We start from the raw sequence: 23821 nt of genomic DNA, 5'->3' as shown, positions 1-23821 counted from the left end.
CACACTTGGGAATCCCACCCCCCTACTCCTAGCCACCCGCCCCAACAGATACTCCCAAATTACAATCTTGGTGCCCAGCTTCCCACCCTCTCTGGCAGTTCACCTTTATCAGAGGCCAGTGGGATGGTGGGTGCAGGAGTTTAACCACAACAGGTAGTCCATAGTGAAGGCGAACGGCATTCTGGGCCATCTCAGCTTCCTGATGTCGGCTGGTCAGATGACGAAGAGCACAGATGGCAGGCTCAGTAATGTCCTCCCTGTCACCAGCACGAAGGACAGTGCGCACAAGAGCCTCTATGCCACCCACTTGGCACACCATCATCTTGTTCTTGTAATTATTGCAAGTGAGGTTAGAAAGAATTCCAGCTGCACAGGTGACCACATTTATATCATCTGAACCCAGAAGCTGCACTAGAGTCCCAAGGAGACCTTCCATCCCTTCCTGCGGAGATAAAAACATGCTGAGTTCAGAGCTCAAGGACACCCTAGACCATGCAGCAACGTCTGCAGAACGTACCTGTTTAGTTGCAGCATCTGAAAGGTTTCTAAGAGTCCAAAGACAGTTCTGAACAAGTCGCTGACTCGGATCTGTCAGGTGAAGTCCTAGTGCCTGCATCCCACCTACAAAGTCAGACAAGGCAATGGCTGTTAGCTGGGCGTGCCGGTCAGCCCTTACAGTGTCCCCTGACTGCAAGGCCTGCCCCCTCCTCCTCCCTATGGACTTTATTTCCTTCCATTTTCTAGAATGTCACATGGCTTTCCCGGTCTACCTGGCCAGTGACAACTGTCAGAGAGCTGCTATTTCCTTCCATCTTTTATGGAAATAGTTTCACCATCTCTGTTACCTGGAGGTAACATTTCCGAAAACTCCTTCAGCCACTTGCAGAAAAACCCTCAGCACCAGGCTCTGCTCTGAGCTGGAGACACAGCAGTGCACAGAGGCCATGGCTGCAGTCACAGACAGCAGGTTACAGAGGAGACCATTACAACCCCAGATTAAGTCATGTGACTGGGAGGGAGGGGTGTCTGCAGTCTTGAAGCACGGGGTGTAGATGGAAGAGTCAGACAAGCTGCACTGCAGTGGCTCCAGTCAGTCAGTTCAAGGATAGCCTGGGCACATAGTGACAGCCCATATAAAAGTCACTTGAAACACAACCCAAGGTTTCCTGCTTGGGCCTTTATTCTGACAACCCCTGCGGAACAATGTTTCACACCCCCTCTCCATCTGAATGAATCACTCTGCACAATGAAAGGCATGCTCTCAGCTCCTTGCTTACCCTTTATATACTCATTTTGTCTCCTCAAATCTGGCTAATTACATCCACACTTAGCCTACCTTCCCGTCATAATGAAGATGGTCTCTCAAAGATTCCTTCCTCACAGCTCACCTCTAGCTGCTGGCAGCGAACTGGGTTGAGGCTCTGCCTTTGTTAAATGGCTGACCACTCACCTTTCCCCAGACATCCGTTTCCCCCATACAACTATTAACTCAGAAAGTACATCCCGCAGGAGATGCTCATCAGAACAGCTGAGGAGTCTTTAGACACATACATTGTGACTCATGTCTCCCATCCCGTCATAAACTCAGGCAACTCTGAACTCTTAGACTGGCTTTCCCTGTCATTCTAATCCATCCTTCAGGCTGCCTGATCCTTTTGTCACTATGAATGTCACCTTATGTTATTAACAAATTAGCAAGATCCCAACAGCTCCACTTAACCCGCACCATGCCAACAATCTTACCCAAGGCCACTTCTCAGTGGTCTGCTCCACAGCAGGACTGTCTCCCAAGACCCAAGGACTTCAATTTGCTGTGTTCCTAAAGGTAGGCTGTTTTCCTTCGGTGGCTCCCACTATGTGGCTACTCTGGGGCTTGGCAAATGCAGACAGTAGCTCACTGCCTCACTTATCAACCCTGAGGACCTTTAGAATCTTACCTCACCTACCCTTCCAAAGGGAGCTAAGTGCTCTACACATGTAGAGTCCAAACAGCAGCAAAAACACACGAGTCACTCCAGGCCAAGGGCCCTGCCTAGCTTAACCTGGAACATTAACTCTACTGCTCACACTGCATGTTTGCCAACACTCTTCCTCCCTCTCAGACAGCCCACACAATACTCCTGTGAGCAATTGCCTCAGTGACCCCTCCAACCCTAAACTCTGAAGTGTCCAACAAGCAGAAAGATGGGGCGCTAACCCTGTGTTTCATCCTTAGCATGGTCTTCTGCACAAGGCCTTAGGCCTTCATCCTCCTCCTCCTCCTCTCAGAGCTGAGGCTGATGCTCTCAGGCACTTATTGGTAGGAAGCCAGAGAGCTGTGAACGACTTTCTTGGACTCAAACAAGAGGCTCAGTACAGACCATCTATGTCTTTTCTCCTATCTCCACATGCACAGCATAAATTACTATAAATTACCATATATAAGTTGTCCCATTAAAAATACTGGGGGGAAAACCAGGGCATAGCAAGGATCATTTAAAAACTTCAGTCATCCAGGGACAAGCAAATGCACCCTGTGAGCACAGACTCGGGAGTACTTACCAGCTTCCACAATGGCTGGCTTGTTGCTGGAGCAGACAGATAGCACCTTCAGCACTCTGCTTGTGGTCCACAGAAGCTTCTCATAAGTATAGGTCCTCATTATATTTACTAAGGCCTGGGGTCCACCACTGGCCAGGATGATCAGCTAGGAAGACGTACAACTAGTGTCATACAACTCCAGAAATGCTGGAGAGGAACCCATCAGCAAGTTACTGTGTCACATCAAAGTGTATCTCTGGACCTCTCTGACGCAAGGTCTCAAACTGGGGGGTCCTAGGTATGTGACTTCTATACTACAGTATTCTGCTCAAGTCCAGGCATGCCAACACTTTCAAGAATACATCAACTTGGGCTGGAGAGATGGCTCAGTAGTTAAGAGCACTACTTGTGCACTACTTACTAACCCGGACTCAATCAATTCCCAGCATCCCCAACTGTCTCTTAAGTCCAGTTCCAGTGTATCGGACATACCACCCCCGACCAAGACACACATGCAGGCAAAACATCAATGCACGTAAACTAATAAGAAATAAACCATTAGAGGAAAAAAAAAAAAAAAAAAAAAACACCAACTCTGGCCATCTCCCCAAATGGAACATAAAGAAAAAGAATATGAAAAGCAACCATGTTTGCCTGTAGTAGTGAAAGTTGTCAGAACTGCCAGTTGAAAATGGGCACTAAGAGCCCATAGCCTCTGCCCTTGACCTTCTGAAAACACTGCAGAAAACATTTCCACAAGCAGATCTATTTCATACCTATGCTCAAAGTTACATCACCTGGTCTTTGGTATGCCCTACAAGCCTCACAAGGTCTACCCAGACTATGTGTTTACAGCCTTACCCCAAAACTTTCTCAAGCACTATACTCTGAAAGCCCCACCCACACCACCCTCCTTCCCCTTCAGGGCTTCCCTACATGCCTTCCTCTCTCTCACCTGCCTCCACCTACTATAAACACCTCACTGCCTCTCAAGCATCTCCACAAGGCCCTCAGAACAATGTTTCTTCTGTGTACTGAACCCCTTCCTTCTAGTCAGATTGGCAATTATCTCAAGGGTAAAGACTCTGGAGGCCTTTTCGTGTCCACTCAGTGCGATGCACAGCACGGTGCACACAGACACTCAATGTTGAGAGGACAGAGTGCAGCTCCTCTAGGGTGCACACAAAGGGCAGGTCAGTGAGTCTGGAGCCTGTGGAGCCTCTGTGCCCCATGCTAACAGCTTTCATGACTTTACCTTGCTCTCTTGATTGCCATAAGCTAAGATCTGCAGGCAGTCTGTTGTAATAGCCAAGAATTTCACGTTTGTTTTGTTGAGCAAAGCAACCATTTTTTGCAGTCCACCGGCTAGGCGCACCGCCATTTTAGCTCCTTCCTGATGTAGCAGGAGGTTGTGCAGCGTCGTGATGGCATAGAACAGAACAGAATCCACTGGTGACCTGAGAAGAAAGAAAAGAACCTTTGTCAAGCCAATACTGGCACCCTTCTTCTTCCCACCTTTCTGGTTATGTGACCGACCACTTTCTTACCCAAGCATTTTCACCAGAGCAGGAATGCCTCCAGATTTAAAGATGGCCAGCAAGCCCTCACGGTGGTGAGAAAGGTTGTGTAAGGTCCCAGCAGTACAACGAGCTGTTTCTACATCATTTGTGTTCTGCATGGTGCGTACAATAGCAGACACCATCTGAGGAGAGCGCATGATGGCATGTCTGGAAGCTTCCTTTTTGGAAAGCTGATGAACCATAACAGCAGCTTTATTAACTACCACCTAGAGTACAGGGGGTGAAGAAGCACCATTAGTTTCCAAATACTGACATCGAACAGCCATCGTCACCCTCTCAGTTTCCCTCAAAGTAAACGGGAAGCAAGCTGTGTAACTGCTTACCTGGTCCTCATCATTTAGCAGTTTTGTCAGCTCGGGAATTGCACGTGTGGCAAGTTCCGCGTCATCCTGATAGTTAATCAAATTAACAACGGCATGCTTCAGCATCTGGGATGGCTCAGCCAGGCGCTGGACGTTGGTGGGATGAGCCGCGTCAAACTGTGTGGACGGGATCTGCATACCCTCATCTAGGGTCTCAGGGAACATGGCAGCTCGCACCCTCTGAGCCCGAGTCATGGCGTACTGTCCGTCAATATCTGGGAAAGGAAAATCCATGTGAGACTTCACTGTCCTAAGTGCTAAGTAACAATGCACCCGACTTTCCTCTGCTTTTCACTTGTGCCTGTGTGTCTCTGCCACCACACACCCTTGCTAAGAAACCCAACTCTAGCTTTTAAACACACAAATGCTTTTTACCCGCCACTTGCTCTTGAGTGAAGGACTGGGAAAAACCTTGCTCCCACTCATACAGGACTTGGGAGGTGTCCACATCTTCTTCCTCAGGGTTGCCCTTGCCACTCAGAGAAGGAGCTGTGGTGGTGGCACCAGAATGGATTCCAGAATCCAAGTATGACTGCTGCTGCCAGTGACTAACAGCAGCTTTTCTGTCCGGCTCCATGGCCATGTCCAACTCCATTAGATCAGCTGTAAAAACAAAACAATTTAGTGCACTGAAAATGATACCTGAATAAAATATCCATGACAATGACCCATTGAAATACATTTAGAAACGTATTTCAGCAACCAAGGAGATCAGAATGATAGCCAGTGTGTGCTCCATGGTAGAACAGGGGCAACCCAGTGGCATTCAAGTTCCAGAATCACTCAAGCTAGACTCCCACGGGTAGCTTGCTGATTATTTCACCAAGCTGGTAGTAGTAAGCAGAACAGCAACAGGTAGGCTGGCAAACCAAAGCCGGCAGGGGCAAGAGAGCAGCAGGGACTCTAAGGCAGCATACAGAAGCCACAAGCAGCTCCCCGGGGCACAGACCTTGAGTAGCCATCGTCCACGCACGAGTGTGGTGTCACAGCTGCTGTACACTAAGCTTCAGATAATCCTGAAAAGAAAAATCAATTCATTAAAATTTAAGCAGATGCCTGCCACATGTGTTATATGTCCCACCAACACAAACCAAAAGCATGAGATACACTGAAAACACAGACCCTGAAACACAGCTCCACCATCACTGACCTTCTGAGTGAAGGCCATGTCTCAGCAGACACACAGGTGCTGAGAGAGAACAACTCCTTTGCTCTCCCATGAAAGCCAGCAAAAGGAACAATATTCAAATTTCAACTGCTCTGTGAATTCCTGAAGGCTAAAGACACTCAGACTGGGCTGGCCATGGAGACAGTGGAGTTTTTAAAAAACACCAAATTTTTATAAAACAAATCAGTTGTTTTTGCTGATATAACACTGATCAGAATGGCGATTTAAGAAGCAAAATTACTTGTCAAGTCAAAGTCTGAAGCACAAATAGAAATACATTTATCAAAAGATTTGTATGAGTTCAAGCAGTGATGTACACACCATGGCAACTGGTGCAGTTGCCCCTAGGATCAACAACAGAATGTAACATTTCTCACAGGTAAATTTTAGTCTAAGTAATGTCTGCATTTTAGTTTTACTGTACAATATTGAAGAAAAATATCAAATCACTAAGAACCAGATGGAAGCTTGGGGTTCGTGGTCTCTAGGTACTGTATGAACAGATTTCCATTATTAATGTGTGTCCCAAGCAGGGTCATCTTGCACTACAGCTAACACAAGGTGTCCTTACAAATTAACACTGCGTGCATAAAGGACCTTTAGGTATGACTGCATCTTCAGTTCATGCAAAGGTGATTCTGAATGTTTGAACAGAAACCTCACACTAATGACCATTTTTTCTCTAAGCAGAGGGAGGCACATTGACTCCTTCCCTTTGTTTTCTGAGAAACTGTTACTCTGAAACCCACACTAGCATTCCCTCTGCCTTGTCCTCCTGATTTCATCACTCCTCCCAGATTAAGGCAAGTAAACTCAAGCTGGGCCCTTGCTTTAGGCTCCACATACAGACTGACACTTGAGGGGGACCTCTCCCTCAAGAATCTTGTGCCTTGCTGGACGGTGTCCTGGAACTCTGTGAGTTCCAGGACACCCAGGACTACACAGAAAGACCCTGTCTCGAAAAACCAAAAGGGAGAAAAAAAAAAAAGAAAGAAAGAAAAAAGAATCTTGTATCCTAAAATGAGGGCACAGCCATATGGTAAGGCACGGCTTTCGATCTCAATCAACAAAGATGTCCGTCCACAGCGTGTGGAGAGACCAGAGTGGCCCACTGTGCACACATTACCTAGTGCTGCCATGCCAGCCCTCAGGTAGGTGCAGCTCTTCCTCATCTGGCCAATACAAACAGGCCTGGGGACCGTTTCCCCCTTATGGTGCACAGCCCAAACACTTAATCTCTTCCTGGGTAAATCCTGCTGATCTGGAGCGTGATTTATTAGTAATTTTACGGGGTGGGGTGGGGATTCATGTTTCAAAACTCACAGTATCTGCACATGTTAGGAGTCCTGAACACAACATATAACATACATTTGTTATAGCATAACAGTACTAGCACACAAAAACCCATGTGACATAAAAACCTCCTCACAGCAACCTGTAGGGTAGGAGAGAACAAACATCAACCAAGTAGTAGAGTAAAAACAGGCAGAAAGGGAGCTGTCAGGTAACTAGCAGCATGCAGGCCAAAACATTTTCTACAGATAGAACCAAAAATAAAAGAATTTGTAGCATTACCCACCAAAAGAAACTAAATCCACCCTATTCTGAGAGGAGTAAAATGGGGCAGTCTTATCCCAAAGGAAACTTGTCCTCGTCAGAACTTCAGGACAAGGGCTGGCTCTTTTCCAGCTCTCCCTGCCAATCATTAAGGGACCAATCTCAAGTTCCCAGTAATCCATGCTTTCTATCTGCCACTGTGGGAGACTCTTCAACATCAAAGGAAGAGCTCAAGAAGAGCAAACTCAGCAGAAACAGACAATGCTTTTAAAATGGGCTAAGTCGATGCCACAAATATTTAATCTAGTATGCCCATCAAACTTGGAACAACAAAAAAAATGCAAGTTAAATATTAACAAAGTTGCAAAATACTCCTGAAACACTTCATGGAAAGACCTCAAACATAAAAACAAACAAACAAAAAAAAAAAAAAAAAAGGAGAAGGAAGGAAGGAAGGAAGGAAGAAAAGGGTTATGGGTCCAGAAACCCAGGCATTTCAGCAGGAATCACAGACAGTATCAGGAGTCTGCCTCAGCATCCATGAGGTGCTAGTGACCACTAGCTACACACAATGTCTGGGACCTCTGACAGGTGCATGTGGAGCTCACAGCTTCTCTTGTGTCTCCTCAACCAATCTAACAAGCCTCTGTACACACTATCTTGGGGGTTTTGCTTTTTCTTGCTTTCTTTAAATGTATACATTTTCAATTATCTATTAGCACAAAAATCATCTGACTTTAACCTATCTATAAATGCCTCTTATAGAAATAGTAGATTTATACTAAAATTATTTTCCAAGTTTCCATCAGCATAAAATTATTCACCTTGTAAAGAATTATCAGTAACTGTGGATGATAATGTCACTGAGTAAAGCATACACATTCTAAAACCACTTTTAACACTGGCAGTTTATGCCAACAATTCACTTTTCAAGCTGTACTACAACAAATCCAATTAACTGAAGAAAATGCTGCTCTAATTCTTCAGGATTTAAAGAACTCTTTAGTAAAACGTGTACATCTGAAAGCGGGGTCCCTGCATTTAAGCCACAATTTAGTTCCCTTTCTGCTCTTCTTCAGCTGTATATTCTGGAAGGAGTCTTCCTGATGTGACCCTGGAATGAAATGTCCTCAATTATGGACACACAAATGAATACCTCCCCACCCCCAGCCACAGTGATATCCTGAGTACAACGATGTTTTTCTTTGGCCATTTCTGTAACATCAGTCCTGCAGTTAATGATAACATTTTGGTATTATATAAAATTTATAAGTATTTTTTCAAATAAAATTCCCACATGTCAACCGCTATAAAACTATGAACACCTGTACTTCAGGAATGACCATAGTTGAACTAAATCCTGCCTCCAATTCTTGAAATTTTGTTAGTCCTTTCTCACTTTCTGTTTTAGTACCAGGACACAATAAACATTTTAACTGATTCTAATGACAGAGATGTAGTAGCACTGTGGGTTTTAAAGGGTAAAAGAACATCTAAGCCTTTGATTAATAACATTGATTGATTGGTTATCAATCAACACGGTTCCAAAATGACAGAATGTGAGTTAACACCAAGTTCATACAAGGCACCATACACCACTTACCAAGGGCTTGTGACCTTGGTAATCAACTGTGACCCCAGCCTGGGTTAGCAGTCACCCCTCCTGCCCACCCCCAACCTGTAGTGCTGCTCAACTCCTACTCTGTCTTGTCTGGGCTACAATCTGGGTCGTCAGGGTTTAATGTGGCACTTTATTTTTATGGAGCATGCATATGCACAATAACAAGTTCTCGGAATATGCATTTAGGACCACAGTTCACACCCTTCAATTTTACAATTACAACTTGGCATTCATCATCAGCCTTACCAATGAGTACAAGATACTAACCTTTCAGACCAGAAGAAATTTCAAGAAGGATCTTTCACAGTCATTACCAAAACACACTATTATAAAAAGTAGGTATGGGCCAGCAAGATGGCTCAAGAGTAAAGGCACTTGCCTAACTTTCTCTGATGCTCACCATATGTGTTCACACACACACACACACACACACACACACACACACACACACACACACACAAGTGAAGAATAAATGCAACAAAGTGCATTCTTTTAAAAACAGACACTAGCACAAGATCAAGCCAGTAAGTATTCCAGCATGGGGGGCAGAGTTCCCCAAGGCCCAGCCAGAGCTGAGGAGCAGCCGGTAAGCACTAGAGGAAAGAGAGCCGTTTTCTTGAAGGACAGGGACTCTGGCCATAGGTCAACCGTGTTCCCATGGATGGCCCTACACCCATGAGCATAAACTGCAACCTGGGGTTATTACCCAAAAGAAAGAGGACATGAAGTCTGGAGACTCTGGGGTGGTGGGCAGGCCTGGGAATCGTGAAGAGAAGGACTTCGGGGAGTGTGATCAAAGCTCATTATTACATGTACAAAATTCCCAACTACAAAAGCAACTCAAACATCCTCTCCCCCTCCCACTCACCAGTGCTTAGTAGTTCAGCAGCAAAGTCCTCACACGCACCACAAGTAAGGAAGCAGGCTTCACTCATCACATGTGAACACTTAATGTTTCTAGGGCTTGTGCACAATGTGAAGGCTGCACACCGGCGAGGACAGAGATAGGACAATGCCAGGGTTTAGTTTCACTTCAAAAATCAGATACAGTGAAACTGTGACAACTACACAATGCTTATAATCGGAGTGGTGAGGACATGGGTGCTTTGTTACAGTAGTTTCCATGCCTTACAAAGAACCAAGCTAGTTTTTTTCTATATAAAAAACTAGCTATTAGCATTTTAAATAAAATTAAAGCCCAATGTTATTTTGAAACTTTAAAAACAAAATCTTTATATTTCCAAACTTCTAGAATTCTTAAAATGGAGCCATCCTAAAAAAATCCAGTTCTCTCAACCTCACATGTTTAAATTTGGCAACCCCTACAAACTCTCCCAAGGCACTTTCATGCCCATTAAGTGGGATTTTATAATCTAGTAAGACTGAACAGAAAACTCAGCTTCAATGAAATAAAAAGTGGGCATTACAATTATATGCAAAAATTATTTTCCTTTAGAACAAAAGTCTGTTTTCTGACTAGAGAAGCACATGACAGCTCTCTCTAACCTGGTGAGTTCATGTACTTAAAACAAACTCTAATCTGGCTTATTTAAATAGAATACATTAACTCCTGAAGCTAATTTAGGGAAGCCACACCAACACTTGCCCCGCCCTGCTTCCTGAAGCTGGGCTTCCTTAGGGTTTACAGGTTCACATGTCTGCAGACTACAAAAGCAAAAAAAAAAGAGGACAACAAAAGCAAGCATCGCCCAGACAACAGCAGGTCTTCCACCCACTCACGATGAGCTGCATGACTTGACAAGATTTAGGAAACTGGATTGCCACTGCATAGCCACCTCACCTGTACCTTATGGCATTAAAACCACGCACACATTCCATCAAACATGATTAAAAAGTAAAAATCAAACTAAAGCAGTTATAAAGTATGTGTTAAAACTGAAGCCCTAACAAAAAGCATAAAGGATGTATGCACACCCTCATACATATACACATTCTAGTTAAAATTCTAGGCAGTACCATTAGCTATATGGTAGTTTTATAAAACTATTTATAAATAGCATGATTAAAGGCAAAAACCCACAGCCCACAAAGAACAGGAAAAAGGAATCTCTACAACAAGAAACAACATTTCAAAGAAAAAATGGAAATAAGAACGAGTCCCACAGTTAGGCCTTTGCCTAACTCACAGGGTCAGTCAGAAAGGTGGATGACAGCCACACCTAAGATGGCTCACTAAACTTTGTTAGAAGCACATGTTAACCCTATAAGTTAAAACCTCCTACAGTCACGCTAGAGGACTTATCAGGGGGGTTCCACACGTACAGTCAAACAGAAAGGCTGCAAAATGCAGTAACAAACGGAATAAACAATCCTTGTTAAACGGACTAGATAAATTCACCCACCCAACAAATTTTAAGTACCTTTATCAAAGAAAGAGTCTCAGAAGTCAAAGTCAATTCTTTATTAAAGTACCTTTATCAAAGAAAGAGTCTCAGTCAATTTCTTTATTAAAGGTTCAGACAATAATTTTGGCCATATTTCTCCCCTCCCTCAACTCCTCCCCACCTAACAAGAAAAGAGATAACTATGACTCTTAGAAATGAAAAGCCACCCCAGTGTGGTGCCAGGGAGGCTCACCAAGGCATTCCATAAGGGGACAAGGGCTTCTTAGAAGGAATACACTTGGTATGAAAAAGGTACTAAATGGTGACCAATTTAACACAAACAGGCAACCATGAGCAGCCTGGGAATCAATAAAGATGGAGAATAAAATTCAAAGTGAACCCGGAAGCACTGAGCAAGTAGTGTTATGAGTCAGAGTTCCCAAGTTCCCAAGGGATGGGTTTATGGAAGCCTAGCTGAGCAGGTCTCAGGTCCAAGTCAGCCACTCCCTCCACCCCAGAGTTCACAGGGTGGAGGGACTATAAGGTAGGAAACAAAGATGGTAGACCATGAAAGTGGTTACTGCGGTCAGTCAAGACTGAATTTCTCACACAACTTACAGTCATTAAGGAGACTATCCCCCACCTAGTTTTCTTCAACATTATCAAGCATGCAAATGTTTTGCATATAACCTGCAGAACCAATGTAGACAAATTTAAAACAGTGTTGTTCATGTGTGCACACAGACGCAGAATAACTGTAATCAAAATAGGGTAAAATGGTATTGGTCCAAGAATAAATTCTTGGTAGCCAAAAGCTGAGATACAGCATAAAAGCCTAAATGCTAAGCCACCTACCAAATGGACTCTGTGTAAACATAGAAACCATTCTACTATCTTGTGTCAAAGAACAAAACTGCTAAAAATGAAGTAAAAACTGTATTCTCTCTTGGGGGGAGATCATCTTATTGATGTAACCAAGTATGGTAAAGCTTCCCAACTAATGAACCACTCCTTCTGCTCAAACCCTGTCTGTGGTCTGAGTCGGGTGCTCAGCCTTGTCAATTCAACCCTACTTCTGGTTGCTCTAGAGCTACTGCTGGCTCAGTCAATGCTACAGCTGAGCCTGAGAGTCAGCGCTTCAGATAAAGAAACCCTCAACAGTAACTACAGCTATTATCTTATCCATAGTACAGTGTTCTTCAGTGGTGAATCGCTCCACAGTCCACTATGCAGCTCTCAACATGCCCAAGAAAGGGAGTGCTGCTTTCAAGTTGGCTTCCACTTTTAGACCATAGGCAGAGTTAGTGGCAGGATTCCAGAAGAAATTTCATGTTTTACCCCCACCCCCTTGAGAAAAACTTCCTCACCTGTACTTGTTACAAGTTTCTCTTCCCCAAACAAATCAGAACTCTGGCTTGCTTTCCAGGCATGAACTCAGGGAGCACTGAAACTGCGCCTTCAGTCCCTATCCTAAGTCTGCAAAGTGCTCAGCATACATTAAGCTCATATGGACTAATGTGCTTATCAAAAAATAAAACGTTGGACCCAGACACTACAGTCACCACCACACTAAGGAGGTGGCTATGCACCCAAAGAACTCCAGTTCCCACCTTCACACTTCGTCTGGTTCCTCCTTCAGCTCTACGCTCTCAAAACAGGCATCTGTATCCATTCACTGCACCACACACTCACCAAGGACAACAGTAAGTGAATTATCTTTTAAGCACACTAAGCCAAAACAAAAAAATTTGAACAGGAAGAGTTTTTAATTTTAAGTTGGATAATAGGTTAAAAAGGTCATCTCTTAGTTATGTGAACAACAGGACAAAATGATGTATGAAAGCCACAGTTTTTATTAATATTTCAGGCTGTCAAGACCATTAATCAGAATTGAGGGTCAATAATGTTAAGACTTTTATTAAGCCTTTAGAGACCATAAAGACCTGCTAGTGTGTTCAGGTGTCTCCACACACTAGTGTGTCCTTCTTGTGCTTGCTAACCAAGAACTGCCAAAGCCAGGAGGAGCTGATAAAATGCCCTGGCATACAGATAACACTTTTAAAGTGTCCCATGAAACACTGACGTCACAACCCTTATGGGGCAGTAAACACAAACCACCAGAGTCCAAACTTCAAGAAGCAGTAGACCCCAGGCAGCAGCTGCTTTCCGGCCCAAGCAGCCCCATCATAGGGCTGACATTTCACTGTCTGATAGGCTTCCAGAACAGCCAAGCTTTACAGCTCTGAAGTTCCCTGATATTTAGAGTATTACAGAGAGCCAAGATTTTACTGAGAATGCAACTGCATTTCATTATTTTGATGCAAAGAACTTCAAGGAATAGTACCTCATCTTTGTTCTATTTTGAGTCCCAAAACACACCAGTAAATGAGTTGTTACCTGGGGCCACACATGGTGTTTTATTTTCCCAATTTGCCAAATTGTTATACAAAAGGAACATTTCATGACACAAACACCATGCATTTAACACAGATCCCTTCGTTTATTTATTCAGCACACATTTCAGCAACCCCTACATGCCAGGAGGCTAACAGGCTCTGGGGATGGTCCCACTGAAGAGCTGCCAGAGGCTTTCTGAAGCACGGCCTTCAAGCTGGGACCAGAAGGACCCATGAAAGAGGCAGCATGTAGGAGTAAAGCAGAAACACTGTGGAGAACTCAATAACCTGTGCAAAGTAGACATACAGGGCTCCATCATCCTTTAAGAACCACACTTTGAGCTCAGTGGTTTAACTTGAAAGGAGAGGGTGGAATGCAACAAAATGAGGCCAATCAGAGTCATCCAGCCTTCAGCAGGAAATGGCTGGTTTGTGCACTGGATAGTGGTTTCTTGTTTTTCTTCTTCTAGGCAGGGTCTCATTGTGTAACCTGGGACTTGCTTATGTAGTCTGGCCTGCCTCTGCCCCCATGTGCTGGTTCTCAGCATTGTGACAGGAGGGCTTATTCTTGCTGTAACTGAAAACCCTGTAAGAAAGAAGGACACCAACCAAGCAGATACAGCAGTAGACCAGGTGAGTCACCGTCCTGGTGACTTTCCTGAGCACTGGGAAAGAGAAGTCTGTAAGCGGAATGGAACTGAGTGTGTACGAGAGCTGGGGCAATGAGGTCTGCTAGGAAAATGGTGCCATCCAATGTAAAGCGGTGCTAGCTGTGGCTATGGATGTCTCAGCTGAATGTGAGTTTTTCAGGCATGCCGCCACACCGGCTACAGTGCCCACTGGCTACAGGTAGCTAAAGCTGCCATGATACAATGGCACACACACTGTACCCAGCACCACAGGTCATTCTACAGTATTATCCTAAAAGCCAGAAAGAACAAGGCACAGCCACTGACTGGTCTCAGCAAGAGCTGACAGTATGTGCCATGCTTAGACCTCATGTCTGTGAGGGCGCTAGCTGAAAGCAAACAAAGGGGAAACAAATCCACAAGTACCTGTCAGTTTCAGACTCACACAAAACAGAAGGGCCTGTCAGGCAGGAAAGACATCAAACTAAATAAGGGAGGATGGTATGATTTTTTTTTTTTTCAAAACAGGGTAAAGGCCAGGTGGTGGTGGCTCATGCCTTTAATCCCAGTACCCAGAAGGCAGAGGCAGGAGGATCTCTGTGAGTTCGAGGTCAGTCTAGTCTGACTACAGAGCTACAGAGAAACCCTGTCTCAAAACAAACAGACAAAAGAGGTGACAATGGGAAGGAACTGTGGCATCAGCCCACAGTGCTTCATCCATCTGAAGGAGACTGAACGTGGACAGCATGGTCAGCACAAACACAGGAGCCTACGCTACAGCGGAGTTAAAGCCCTGTGTTCTGCCTGCCTGGAAACTGCACCACCTCCTGCTACAGCATCGAGGGCACTGAAGGGAACAGGGTATAACCAGCAGGGGTTAAAAGACTTCACAATGTGAAGGTGGCGTGGGTATGGCAAGAAGATGACTCGATGCTGGATACACTTGAGAAAAACATGGGTGAGACTTGCAGAGAAGTCAGACACACACCATGAAAGCAGCAGCCACAGCCCAGTACATTGTCACAGGAACAGTTGGGTTAGTTTCTAACTCACTGCTTGTGTTCCTTCTCACAAACGCACCACAGTGGCAAACCAAGAGTTTACAGTGAGAAGAGAAACCAAGGCATACACTTGCAAATCACAGCATCTATTTAAAGCAGATTCCTGAGTATGAACCAAACAGGGAGGTTCAAGAACTAACCCTTCAGCTTGGCCACTCCCACCCAGGTCAGAGAGGAGGCCAAAAGCCAAGGAGCAGCCAGTCAAGGGTGTGGAAAGCCGGCCCAGGTGTGTGGTGGTGACCTACAAGCCAAGTGAAAAACCTCCAAGCAACTTCAGCAACTGGGCTAATGCTACAAGAGCTGAAAGGAGGCCCCAAATGTGTAACAAGGCGGTCACTGGTATAAGTCAAGAAAGGAGGGTAATGTTTAAAATCATTCATGGTATATATAAATCACAGCACATCTGTTTGTAAACATCAGAGCCAGGCAGGCCTCGTGGAAGTTCCAAAGTGCAGGAGACAATGGCGAGGCTTGTGCACTTGTTCTGGCCACATCCACGATTATCAGTTTATCCAGAGAAGGAGAAGGTGAAAGAACAGTCAGAGAGGCGTCCGTGGAAGTTAGTTCTTCCATTATTCATTATTCTTAGCAAGGAAAGAGCAAGAACGCTGGTGAGTGCAGGCAGGGGAGGAGGCAGCACCGCTCAGAGATAGATAAAGAAAGCACCCTAAAGAAAATAAATGAAGGAGCACGAAGCCCTGTCATGAAGGCACAGTGGCTGTGAAGCCCAGACTGCTAAGCTGAGGATCCACTAGAGGACAGACAGGCTGTGGTGCCGGAGATGAGATAGGGAGGGCAAAATTCTGAGTGTATGACAATGGGAATGTGTGGCTGAACTGAGATAGAAAACAGTATTACTAACAGAAATCAAGGGACTGAGAGAGCAAAAATGCCCAAACACAGCACCATAAAGAAATTTTTGTCAGAACATAAACCAAACTATATCACAAAATCTTCCCTGGGCTAGGGGTGGCTGAATTACACAGTAAAAGTAATTACATCAAAGTCATTTACATTGGAGTTACCCAATGGGATCATAGTAGTAGGAACAATTCAAAGGCTAGACCACGTGTGAGCTGACACAGTTCTAAATGGGTCCTGCTACCACCAGGACTTAAGACAGCCTAAAGGAGACAAGACTGTGAGGCAGGTGCTCCAGGCAGGAGCAAACAATGGAGGTGAGGTGAGGTGAGGTCTATAATCTGAAGTTACCAATGTAAGTTTAGAGCCTGCCAAAATGATCCCAAGCCATCAATAAGGAGCAAGACTCTTGGGTCCAGCAACACGATATAGGTTAAAAAGGGGTTACGCCTCAAGTAAGTAGCATCCATTGGGGAATTGCTACAGACAAATGACAAGCTTGCTATGATCCATCCCCAGGCAGAGTGACAGAGTGGCGAGGTGGAAGATGGCTGTGTCCAGAGAGTGATATATGTCCCTCACGGTCAAAATGGACCCTTGATACAACTGGTAAGGTCATGGGGTCCCAGCTGTGCCTCTAGTTGAGGAAAAAGAATAGGTGTCAAACAGTCTTCTCAGAGAAAGTCACAGAGAAATATGCACTGGGATAGAACGGCAATCAAGAAAAACCCAAGGCCCTTCAGTGCATGGGAGCATTAGCCACGAACTCCTTCAGAAGACAAACCCTATGCCCTCAGCCTCCGCAGTGCTGGGAGTACAAAAGTGAACCACCACTCTAGGCACTTTCTTAACTATAACTTTTGGCAGTGAACTTCAGGGCTGTATTTGCAGCAACATCGCGATGTTAACAGTCCTTATCCACCCAGTGTCTGCTGCTCTTCTGGTATTCTCAGACTTCCAACTGCAACTTCCTATGTGAAAACAGGGTCAGACCATGTCTGGAGCTCTGCTTTAGGACCCAGGAACTAGAACAGCACAAAAAAAGTAGGAGACAAAGGTCTCTAGCAGATAATTATCAGACATGGAATCACAAAATGGCTGGGTTAAAATCCTAAATTAAAGTAGTAAGACATTAAACTTATGAATCTATTTTAAAAGATAAATCAGCATACTGTCCCCTAATACTTGCTTCTATTTCTGCATCTAAATGAACCTTAATGGCATTTAATACTGTATTTGATGTTGTCTTTTGACTGGCACAAGAAGAAAGCTTTTTTCTACATAGCATTAAAAAAGTTCAAGAAACCCTGTGATGTACTATTCATTTACAACAGTACATTCAAAATCCGAAAGCAAACTCATCCCTGTGCCCTTGTCCCCCTGTTCTGACCATGAGCATGGCTCTCTCTTCACCTGCTTATTCTGTAGTAAGGAAATGCTGAAAGCCACCACCCTGCACTGTAACCAATTCTTACTCCAACCTAAATTTCAAACTGCACTCGAAGTGAACTCTGTGCCTTCCTTACATTTTACATAGCTGGTGCCCATAAACACACATGCACTTACAGGACCATACCACCCACTACTGCAGTTACTGAAAAGCCCTGGTGACAGACACACTTTTATGCTAGCCCCAACTCCAGCCTTTGTATACTTCCTTCCTCTTCAAATTAACAACCAGCAATCAAATCTGCTGACCAGATAAAGGGTCTCTTTGATGTGAAGAGTTAAGAACATACTCAAGGGTGGTAAATCATACGGGTTTCTAAAAAAATGTTACTTGTATCTGTTATAGATTTGCTTAAAAAAAGAAAATCAATCCAGAAATTGAGTTAAATCTCTAGAAAAACCAAAAGAAAAAAATGGAAGTGCTTGAGGCAGCTTCCCAGTGGTTGTCAACCTTCGAGCCAATCCATCCTTTCCCAGGGATCTCCTAAGACCATTAAAAAACAGGTATTTACATTACAGTTCGTTAACAGTAGCAAAATTACTGTTATGATACAAAATGGAACAGAATGACCTCCTGAACCAATGCTGATGCAGCACAACTAGAAAAAGTGGGCACAAGACACAGCCAGGTGTGATGGTGCCCACAATCCAGCCACCCAGAACCCGTTCCAGGCCAGCTTGGACCACACAGGGAGGCCCTTCCCTGCAGCTCCATGAAGATGGGTTAGGGCCTCAGGAAAGATGCACACGTCATGCTGGATTAACCAGAGCTGCAGCACTTCATTCACATGGGACCTTTGAGATACGGTCTCATCCTGTACTGCGGGCTGGCCCCAAGACTCACCAGAATCCCCCTGCCTCAGCCTTTTGTGTTGGAATGTAGGGTGCACCACACCAGGCTCAGACAGATAATGCTTTTGAACACCAGCTTAGTTTATTTATTCCAGCCAGAATCTGCCATTTAAACAAAAACCACTTTACAAACTGGGAGTAAAAATTTGGCTAGCAGTAAAATGAACCAATACATTAACTTGCCCACCCAAACCAAACCGACCAAGAGTAATGTACTGCTAAAATAAAACACACTCTGCTGACCTCCAGCTCAACACTGTTTCTAACTAAGTTTGGAATTAGCCTAACACTACATTCAGCTAAGAGGTTCAGGCTTATAGTGAAAGTAGGAAAATGTTTTAAATAAGCTGAGTGGGACTGACAGACTATGCACACAGCATCTGTGGGTTTAGTCCTGCATTTCAGTACCTAACACAATTGAGTTTGGAGACTTAAGAGCACCTTGAAGAGCTGGACCCAAACTACTTCTCCAAGACCATGACTCCATTAGCCTAAAGAGTTGGCTAAGTTTCCTGTACCAGGCATTTCTCGTCTCGTTGAACCGGTCTTAAGTCCAATTAGAGAGCTGCTGGCTACCCAAGTATGCAAGTCCACTACTGCACCCTCAGGGCTATCACGCCATGCTGGTCATTGCTGCGGCTCCATGGCACATAGCTGGGTAGGACTGTTGGCTGCCTCCTTCCGCCTCTCCCTGCCTCCCCCTCCTTTCTGAGTTTGCACTTGTCTTCTGGTTCCATGAAAGCTAGTCCTTAGGTAGAAGGCATCCAGGCCAGTCAGAGCTCAGGGGCCTCTGGTCCCTAGTCTCAAGTCACGGCATCTTTAGCAATAAGAACTTACCTTACACCTCTCAGGGGCAACCAAGGGTAACAGCGATAGGTATATGTTTGGGAGTCTACTAGAAATCTGGCCAACAACTCATGCCCAACGCTGGGGTTTTGCTAGACAAGCCTTTGGTTTTTGAAGGGAGCACTCAGGCCAGATGAGAAAATTGCATTTAAACTATGTGTGTATATTTATATTTATATACTTCTGTGTATTACAGTTTTTTAGGTAGATAATTAATAGTTTGTGGACATGCTAAAGCGGAGGGGAGGGGGAAGCGGCAGACCCCAAGGCCTTAACACTATATTCGAGCAACTATAGGCAACTGAGGAATGCTGAGTGTGGGAGACAGTCTTCCTTGGAGAAGAGCACACTAGTTAGTTATCCAATACCAAATGGTCAGCCTGAAAACATACAGATGGAGCAGGCTGTAGTTAGGAGTGTGAGGGTATGAGTGTGTGTGTGTGTAACAACAATTAATGAAATAAATAGACCATGAATTCCAACGAAAGAGGGACATATGGAGGAAAGGGGAAATGATAATTATTTCAAAAATTATAAAGTAATAAAGTCACATTCAAATGTGACAATACTCCCTTAACACAAGAACCCTGGAGTCCTGACAGCTAGGTGGATCACCAACTGTCTCCACATAGTTACACATCCTCCTTCATTTCAGCCAGTTTCTGGAAAGCAGATCCAAAACCAAACCTAAACTCTCAAGAATCCTTCATAAACTCACCATTTTGCTTCAAAACCTAATTTGGAAGAGAAGTTACTTGTGTAATTAACCACACTGATCTGAAACTTTACCACAGGACTGGAAAGGAAGGTCTGTTCTTACTTCACAGGCTGAACTCATTTTACAGCTGACAGTCCTCACTAGCAACTCCTTACAATTTTCACCTCTAAGTCATCAACAACGTGGCCTTTACTCTCTTGGGGCACCTGAGCATTTGGCTTCTTCTCATACTGTAAGCAGAGGTGCCCTAAACACCCCCTACTGACTGCCGGTTCTCGTGCAGAGGGGCGGCTACCCTCCATGGCAGTCTTTCAACTGGAGCACTGCACAGCTGGCTCTCCCCACACACTCATCCAGGAGGAAGGAAGCAGGACCTGTGTTCTGTCCACCGGAGGGCGCTCAACATGACCGCAGCACTGCGGCCTCAGCTGCAACCGGGAAATGTCTTAAGAGACAACACAACTAAGTTCCAAAAAAGTGGCTAAGCCCTGGGACAGCGTACTTCCTCTTTTAAAGGCTTTTCTCCCCAAGGAAGACTATATGCATTCTCCCAGAGTTCTACATCAGCAGGTAAATCTAGGTTCCCAGTCAAGTGGCGCACAGCGTTACTCACAGGTAAACAAGGAAATAAGAACCTTTCTCCAGGGCATAAAGAGCTCCTGCTTCAGTTCCGATCCACACATCACTTTTCTTTTGTGAAACCACAAGTCGGTACTCATCTCACCCTGTCAGTGATCTATGGGTCACACCCTCTGCCACTGCTCAAGGGTTGATTCGTCTGAGAGCTGTGTCCTCTAAGAGAGGGCAGAGGCTGCCTCCACAGGCCATGTAATGTTTGCTACAAACAAGCTGTGAACACTGTTTATCAGAGGTTTGTCTCACAGGTAGAGCTTCTGACCAAGTTCCAAAGCACACTAAAAATTTACCACCTCATACCCAGGTGATGGGCCCAGACCACTGCCTCACCTAAACACTGAGATTGCATTTGACTGGTCTACTGGTGCTGTCCACTTCACTGCTTAGCAGTATAAGGATCCAAACTCCCGACCCCGGTGCGCACAGGCTCTGGTCTCTGCCCTGCATTCATGTGGAAAAGGCTCCACCAGTACTGTGCACACCCCGAGGTGCTTGTCTCCTTGTCCCCCACCTTGGCGGTGGCATTCTGAAACCAGTGCTAAAGCTTCATTCCCAGCAATTTCTATCCCCATCATCACTATAGAAGTGGACAGATACTCCCCAGGAGACGTTTAATACCCAAATATACATTCTCATGGGGACTCCAGACGGGTGGCTCTCAACCTGGAGGTCGAACGACCCTTTCACAGGGAACACCTAAGACCATCGGAAAACAAATTATTTATTTACATTACGATTCATAATAGGAACAAAATTAAGAGTTATGAAACAGCAACGAAAACAATTACATTTTTGGTGGTCACCACAACACAAGGAACTGTATTGAGGGTTGCGGTATTAGGAAGGTTGAGAACCGCTGCTGTAGACAATTGTTGAGACAGTATTTGACACCTGAGCTTCCCTCTTTGAGGCTGGTCCTCCTGCGACTATGAAGTCTGTTCCAGGCAAGCTCAGCTTCTTTCTGTCTGAGAAGGTCTGGTGCTAGCTACTCTAGAGAAAGACGCCTGCATGTCTCCAACTTGTCCAGACTCGGCCTTCATTCAGGACAAAGGTCAGGGCACAGAACGACCATCCCCAGCACGGTCATCAATGCTGTCTGCTGCGAAAGGGGGCTCTCAAACCTTGGAGACACTTCTTTTTAATCCGGGGATTTCTGAATATTTAAAGGTAAAAGTGAACTAAACGTAACAGCGGCCTCAACTCACATAAAGTTTGGGCCCAATGCATCGAGACATAGAAGCCACAAGCTTAAGCAACGTTCAATTAGAAACCAACAGAGCAAGCTGCATTCCCTTTCCTGGGACGGGGAGGGCCTGCACCCGAGACGTCTGCAAGCCACACAAGTAAATGGCGGCATGGCTTCCTTCCTAAACCCCAGACAAAACGCGGCACAACTTGGCCGTGTGAAAAACATGAGGCAGACTTCATCAAAGGCAAAGCTGCCGTCTCTCCAGCCGGCCCGCTGTCTGGTCTAAGCCACCATTATTCACGGCACAAAGCTCTCGTTTCACTAAAACCACTCCTCGATTTCCTCTCGCCGACCTCCGCATACCAGCGGCCCAGCCACTCTCCATTCAGCGCTCAGGCCGGGCGGGCGGGCGGGCGGGGGAGGGGAGGGGAGGGGGCCACAGATGTCTGCAGACCCGAGCCCGAGACAAAGCTGCCCCGCAGCCGCCGGCGCGGCCGAGCCGGCCCGGGGCCCCTAACTTACGAGTCCGCTCCCCGAACAGGGCACACACTCGGAACAAGTCTCCGCGCTCGCCCGGGCGGGCCAGGCCGGCGGTCCGCGCTCCGGCCACTCTGTCTCTCTGTGTCTCTCGGCCCGAGAGCCAGCACGGGGGTCGCGGAGGGCAAGCACGCTCCGAGCGGACCCCTGCGCACCCCACCCCACCACCCCACCCGCAAAACCACCAGTGGCCGCCGCTCGCCGCGACCCCGGACTCCCGCCCGCCCGCCGCACCCAGAGTTTGGCGACTCCGCGGCTTAAAGTTGTTCGGCTTCAAACTCGCACAGTGAGGTCGTCGCAAGGGAGAGAGAGACGGGGGGAGAGATCTATCCGTGCCCCGCCACGGAAGGAGGCGACGCGCGCCACCCAGCCAGCCAGTCCGGCGTCCTCCGAGCGCGGGGGGCGCCCGCACCCCGTCTCCGCGGGCCCCGGAGGCGGAGCCCCCCGCCCACCCGCCCCCGCCCCCCGCCCCCCGCAGCCCAGCCGGGACGCGAACCGCGGGTCCCACCCCACGGGCCAGCGTCCATCCGGGCTCCCGGAGCGAGGGCGTCCGCCGCCGCCCGTCCCCCTCCCCCGGCCGCGCCCCCGCTCCGCCGGCCCCGGCCCCCGCGGCCCTCCGCCGCCGCCGCCGCGGCCGCCCGGCCCGCGAAGTTTCCCGCTGGCGCGGCTGGAGCCCGCCGCCGCGGGCCGCACCTCGGGCCGCGCGCTGCTCCCTCACGGCCGTCCGCTCGCCCTCGGCCTCCTGAGCTGACGGCTCGGCGCCCACCGTGCTCCGCTCTCCGTCTCCGCCTCCCCGGGCCGCGGGCTGCGCGCAGGACACGAGCTGACGCGGCCGCCACCGAGCGAGGGCTTAAGATGGCGCCGCACAAGGAGCGCTTTATAAAGCGGCGCGGCACCGCGTGTCCTTCCGCCGCCGCCCGGCGCGGAGCGTGCCGCCGCGCGAGGACGAGGGGCGGGGGCGCGGGCGGGGCGCGGAAAGTAGTCCCCGCCGGCCCTGCCGCTCCGCGCATGCGCCGCCGGGAGGGCCGGGCCGGGGCGTGGCGTCCCGACGCCTTTGGCTCCCCGTGGTGGAAGCTGAAGGGAGGCGCGCGCGGGCGGGGGTGGGGAGGGGGGCCGCCACCGCGGGCAGGGTGGAGCGCAGCCCCTCGGAGGGCGGGAGTTCGAGACCCGAGCCCGGCTCTTGCCCCGGCGTCCGGGACACCGCCACATCCCTGAGCTGCGACTCGACCCCACCGCAGGTCACTGTCTGCAGGGGCGTCTGCTCTCACCTCCTGCTGCGCCTCCCGAACCCCGACAGGGATCCCTGGGGCTCAGCCACCTCCCCCCCACCCCACCCCAAGAGGCCACGGAGTCCCCATGAGTGCCTGTTGGTAACATCTAACTGGAACAGGCGGTCCAGCTGCAAGGCACTGTGCACCAGCCTGGTTCCTAGAAATCCTGTCTCACCGGGAGCCACTGGGCAGGGAGACTTTTCCCAAGGACTGCAATTTTATT

General features: G+C 47.1%; 1 protein-coding gene across 2 annotated transcripts in view; it reads right to left on the bottom strand.

Annotated features, from left to right (window-relative positions):
* Ctnnb1 (catenin beta 1) overlaps positions 1–23190 on the bottom strand; it is a 28026-nt gene extending 4836 nt beyond the window's left edge. Inside the window, exons 1-9 of one of the 2 annotated variants that reach the window (XM_027415422.2) lie at positions 23021–23190; positions 5412–5478; positions 4838–5065; positions 4424–4677; positions 4068–4306; positions 3776–3977; positions 2542–2686; positions 518–621; positions 104–442 (exon numbers count right to left, since the gene is read on the bottom strand). In XM_027415422.2, coding sequence (XP_027271223.1) covers positions 104–442; positions 518–621; positions 2542–2686; positions 3776–3977; positions 4068–4306; positions 4424–4677; positions 4838–5065; positions 5412–5424 — 1524 coding nt within the window. In that variant the 5' untranslated portion in view covers positions 5425–5478; positions 23021–23190. Of the gene's footprint in view, positions 1–103; positions 443–517; positions 622–2541; positions 2687–3775; positions 3978–4067; positions 4307–4423; positions 4678–4837; positions 5066–5411; positions 5479–22561; positions 22655–23020 lie in introns of those variants that run through there. The other variant, XM_027415421.2, reaches the window with a different exon arrangement.
* Between the last annotated feature and the right edge of the window lie 631 nt (positions 23191–23821).

Source organism: Cricetulus griseus, chromosome 4 (assembly GCF_003668045.3).
Source record: "Cricetulus griseus strain 17A/GY chromosome 4, alternate assembly CriGri-PICRH-1.0, whole genome shotgun sequence".
In the NCBI taxonomy this organism is placed as follows: Eukaryota; Metazoa; Chordata; class Mammalia; order Rodentia; family Cricetidae; genus Cricetulus; species Cricetulus griseus.
Note: the sequence above shows the minus strand (reverse complement) of the source record. Positions and strands in the feature narration are given on the sequence as shown.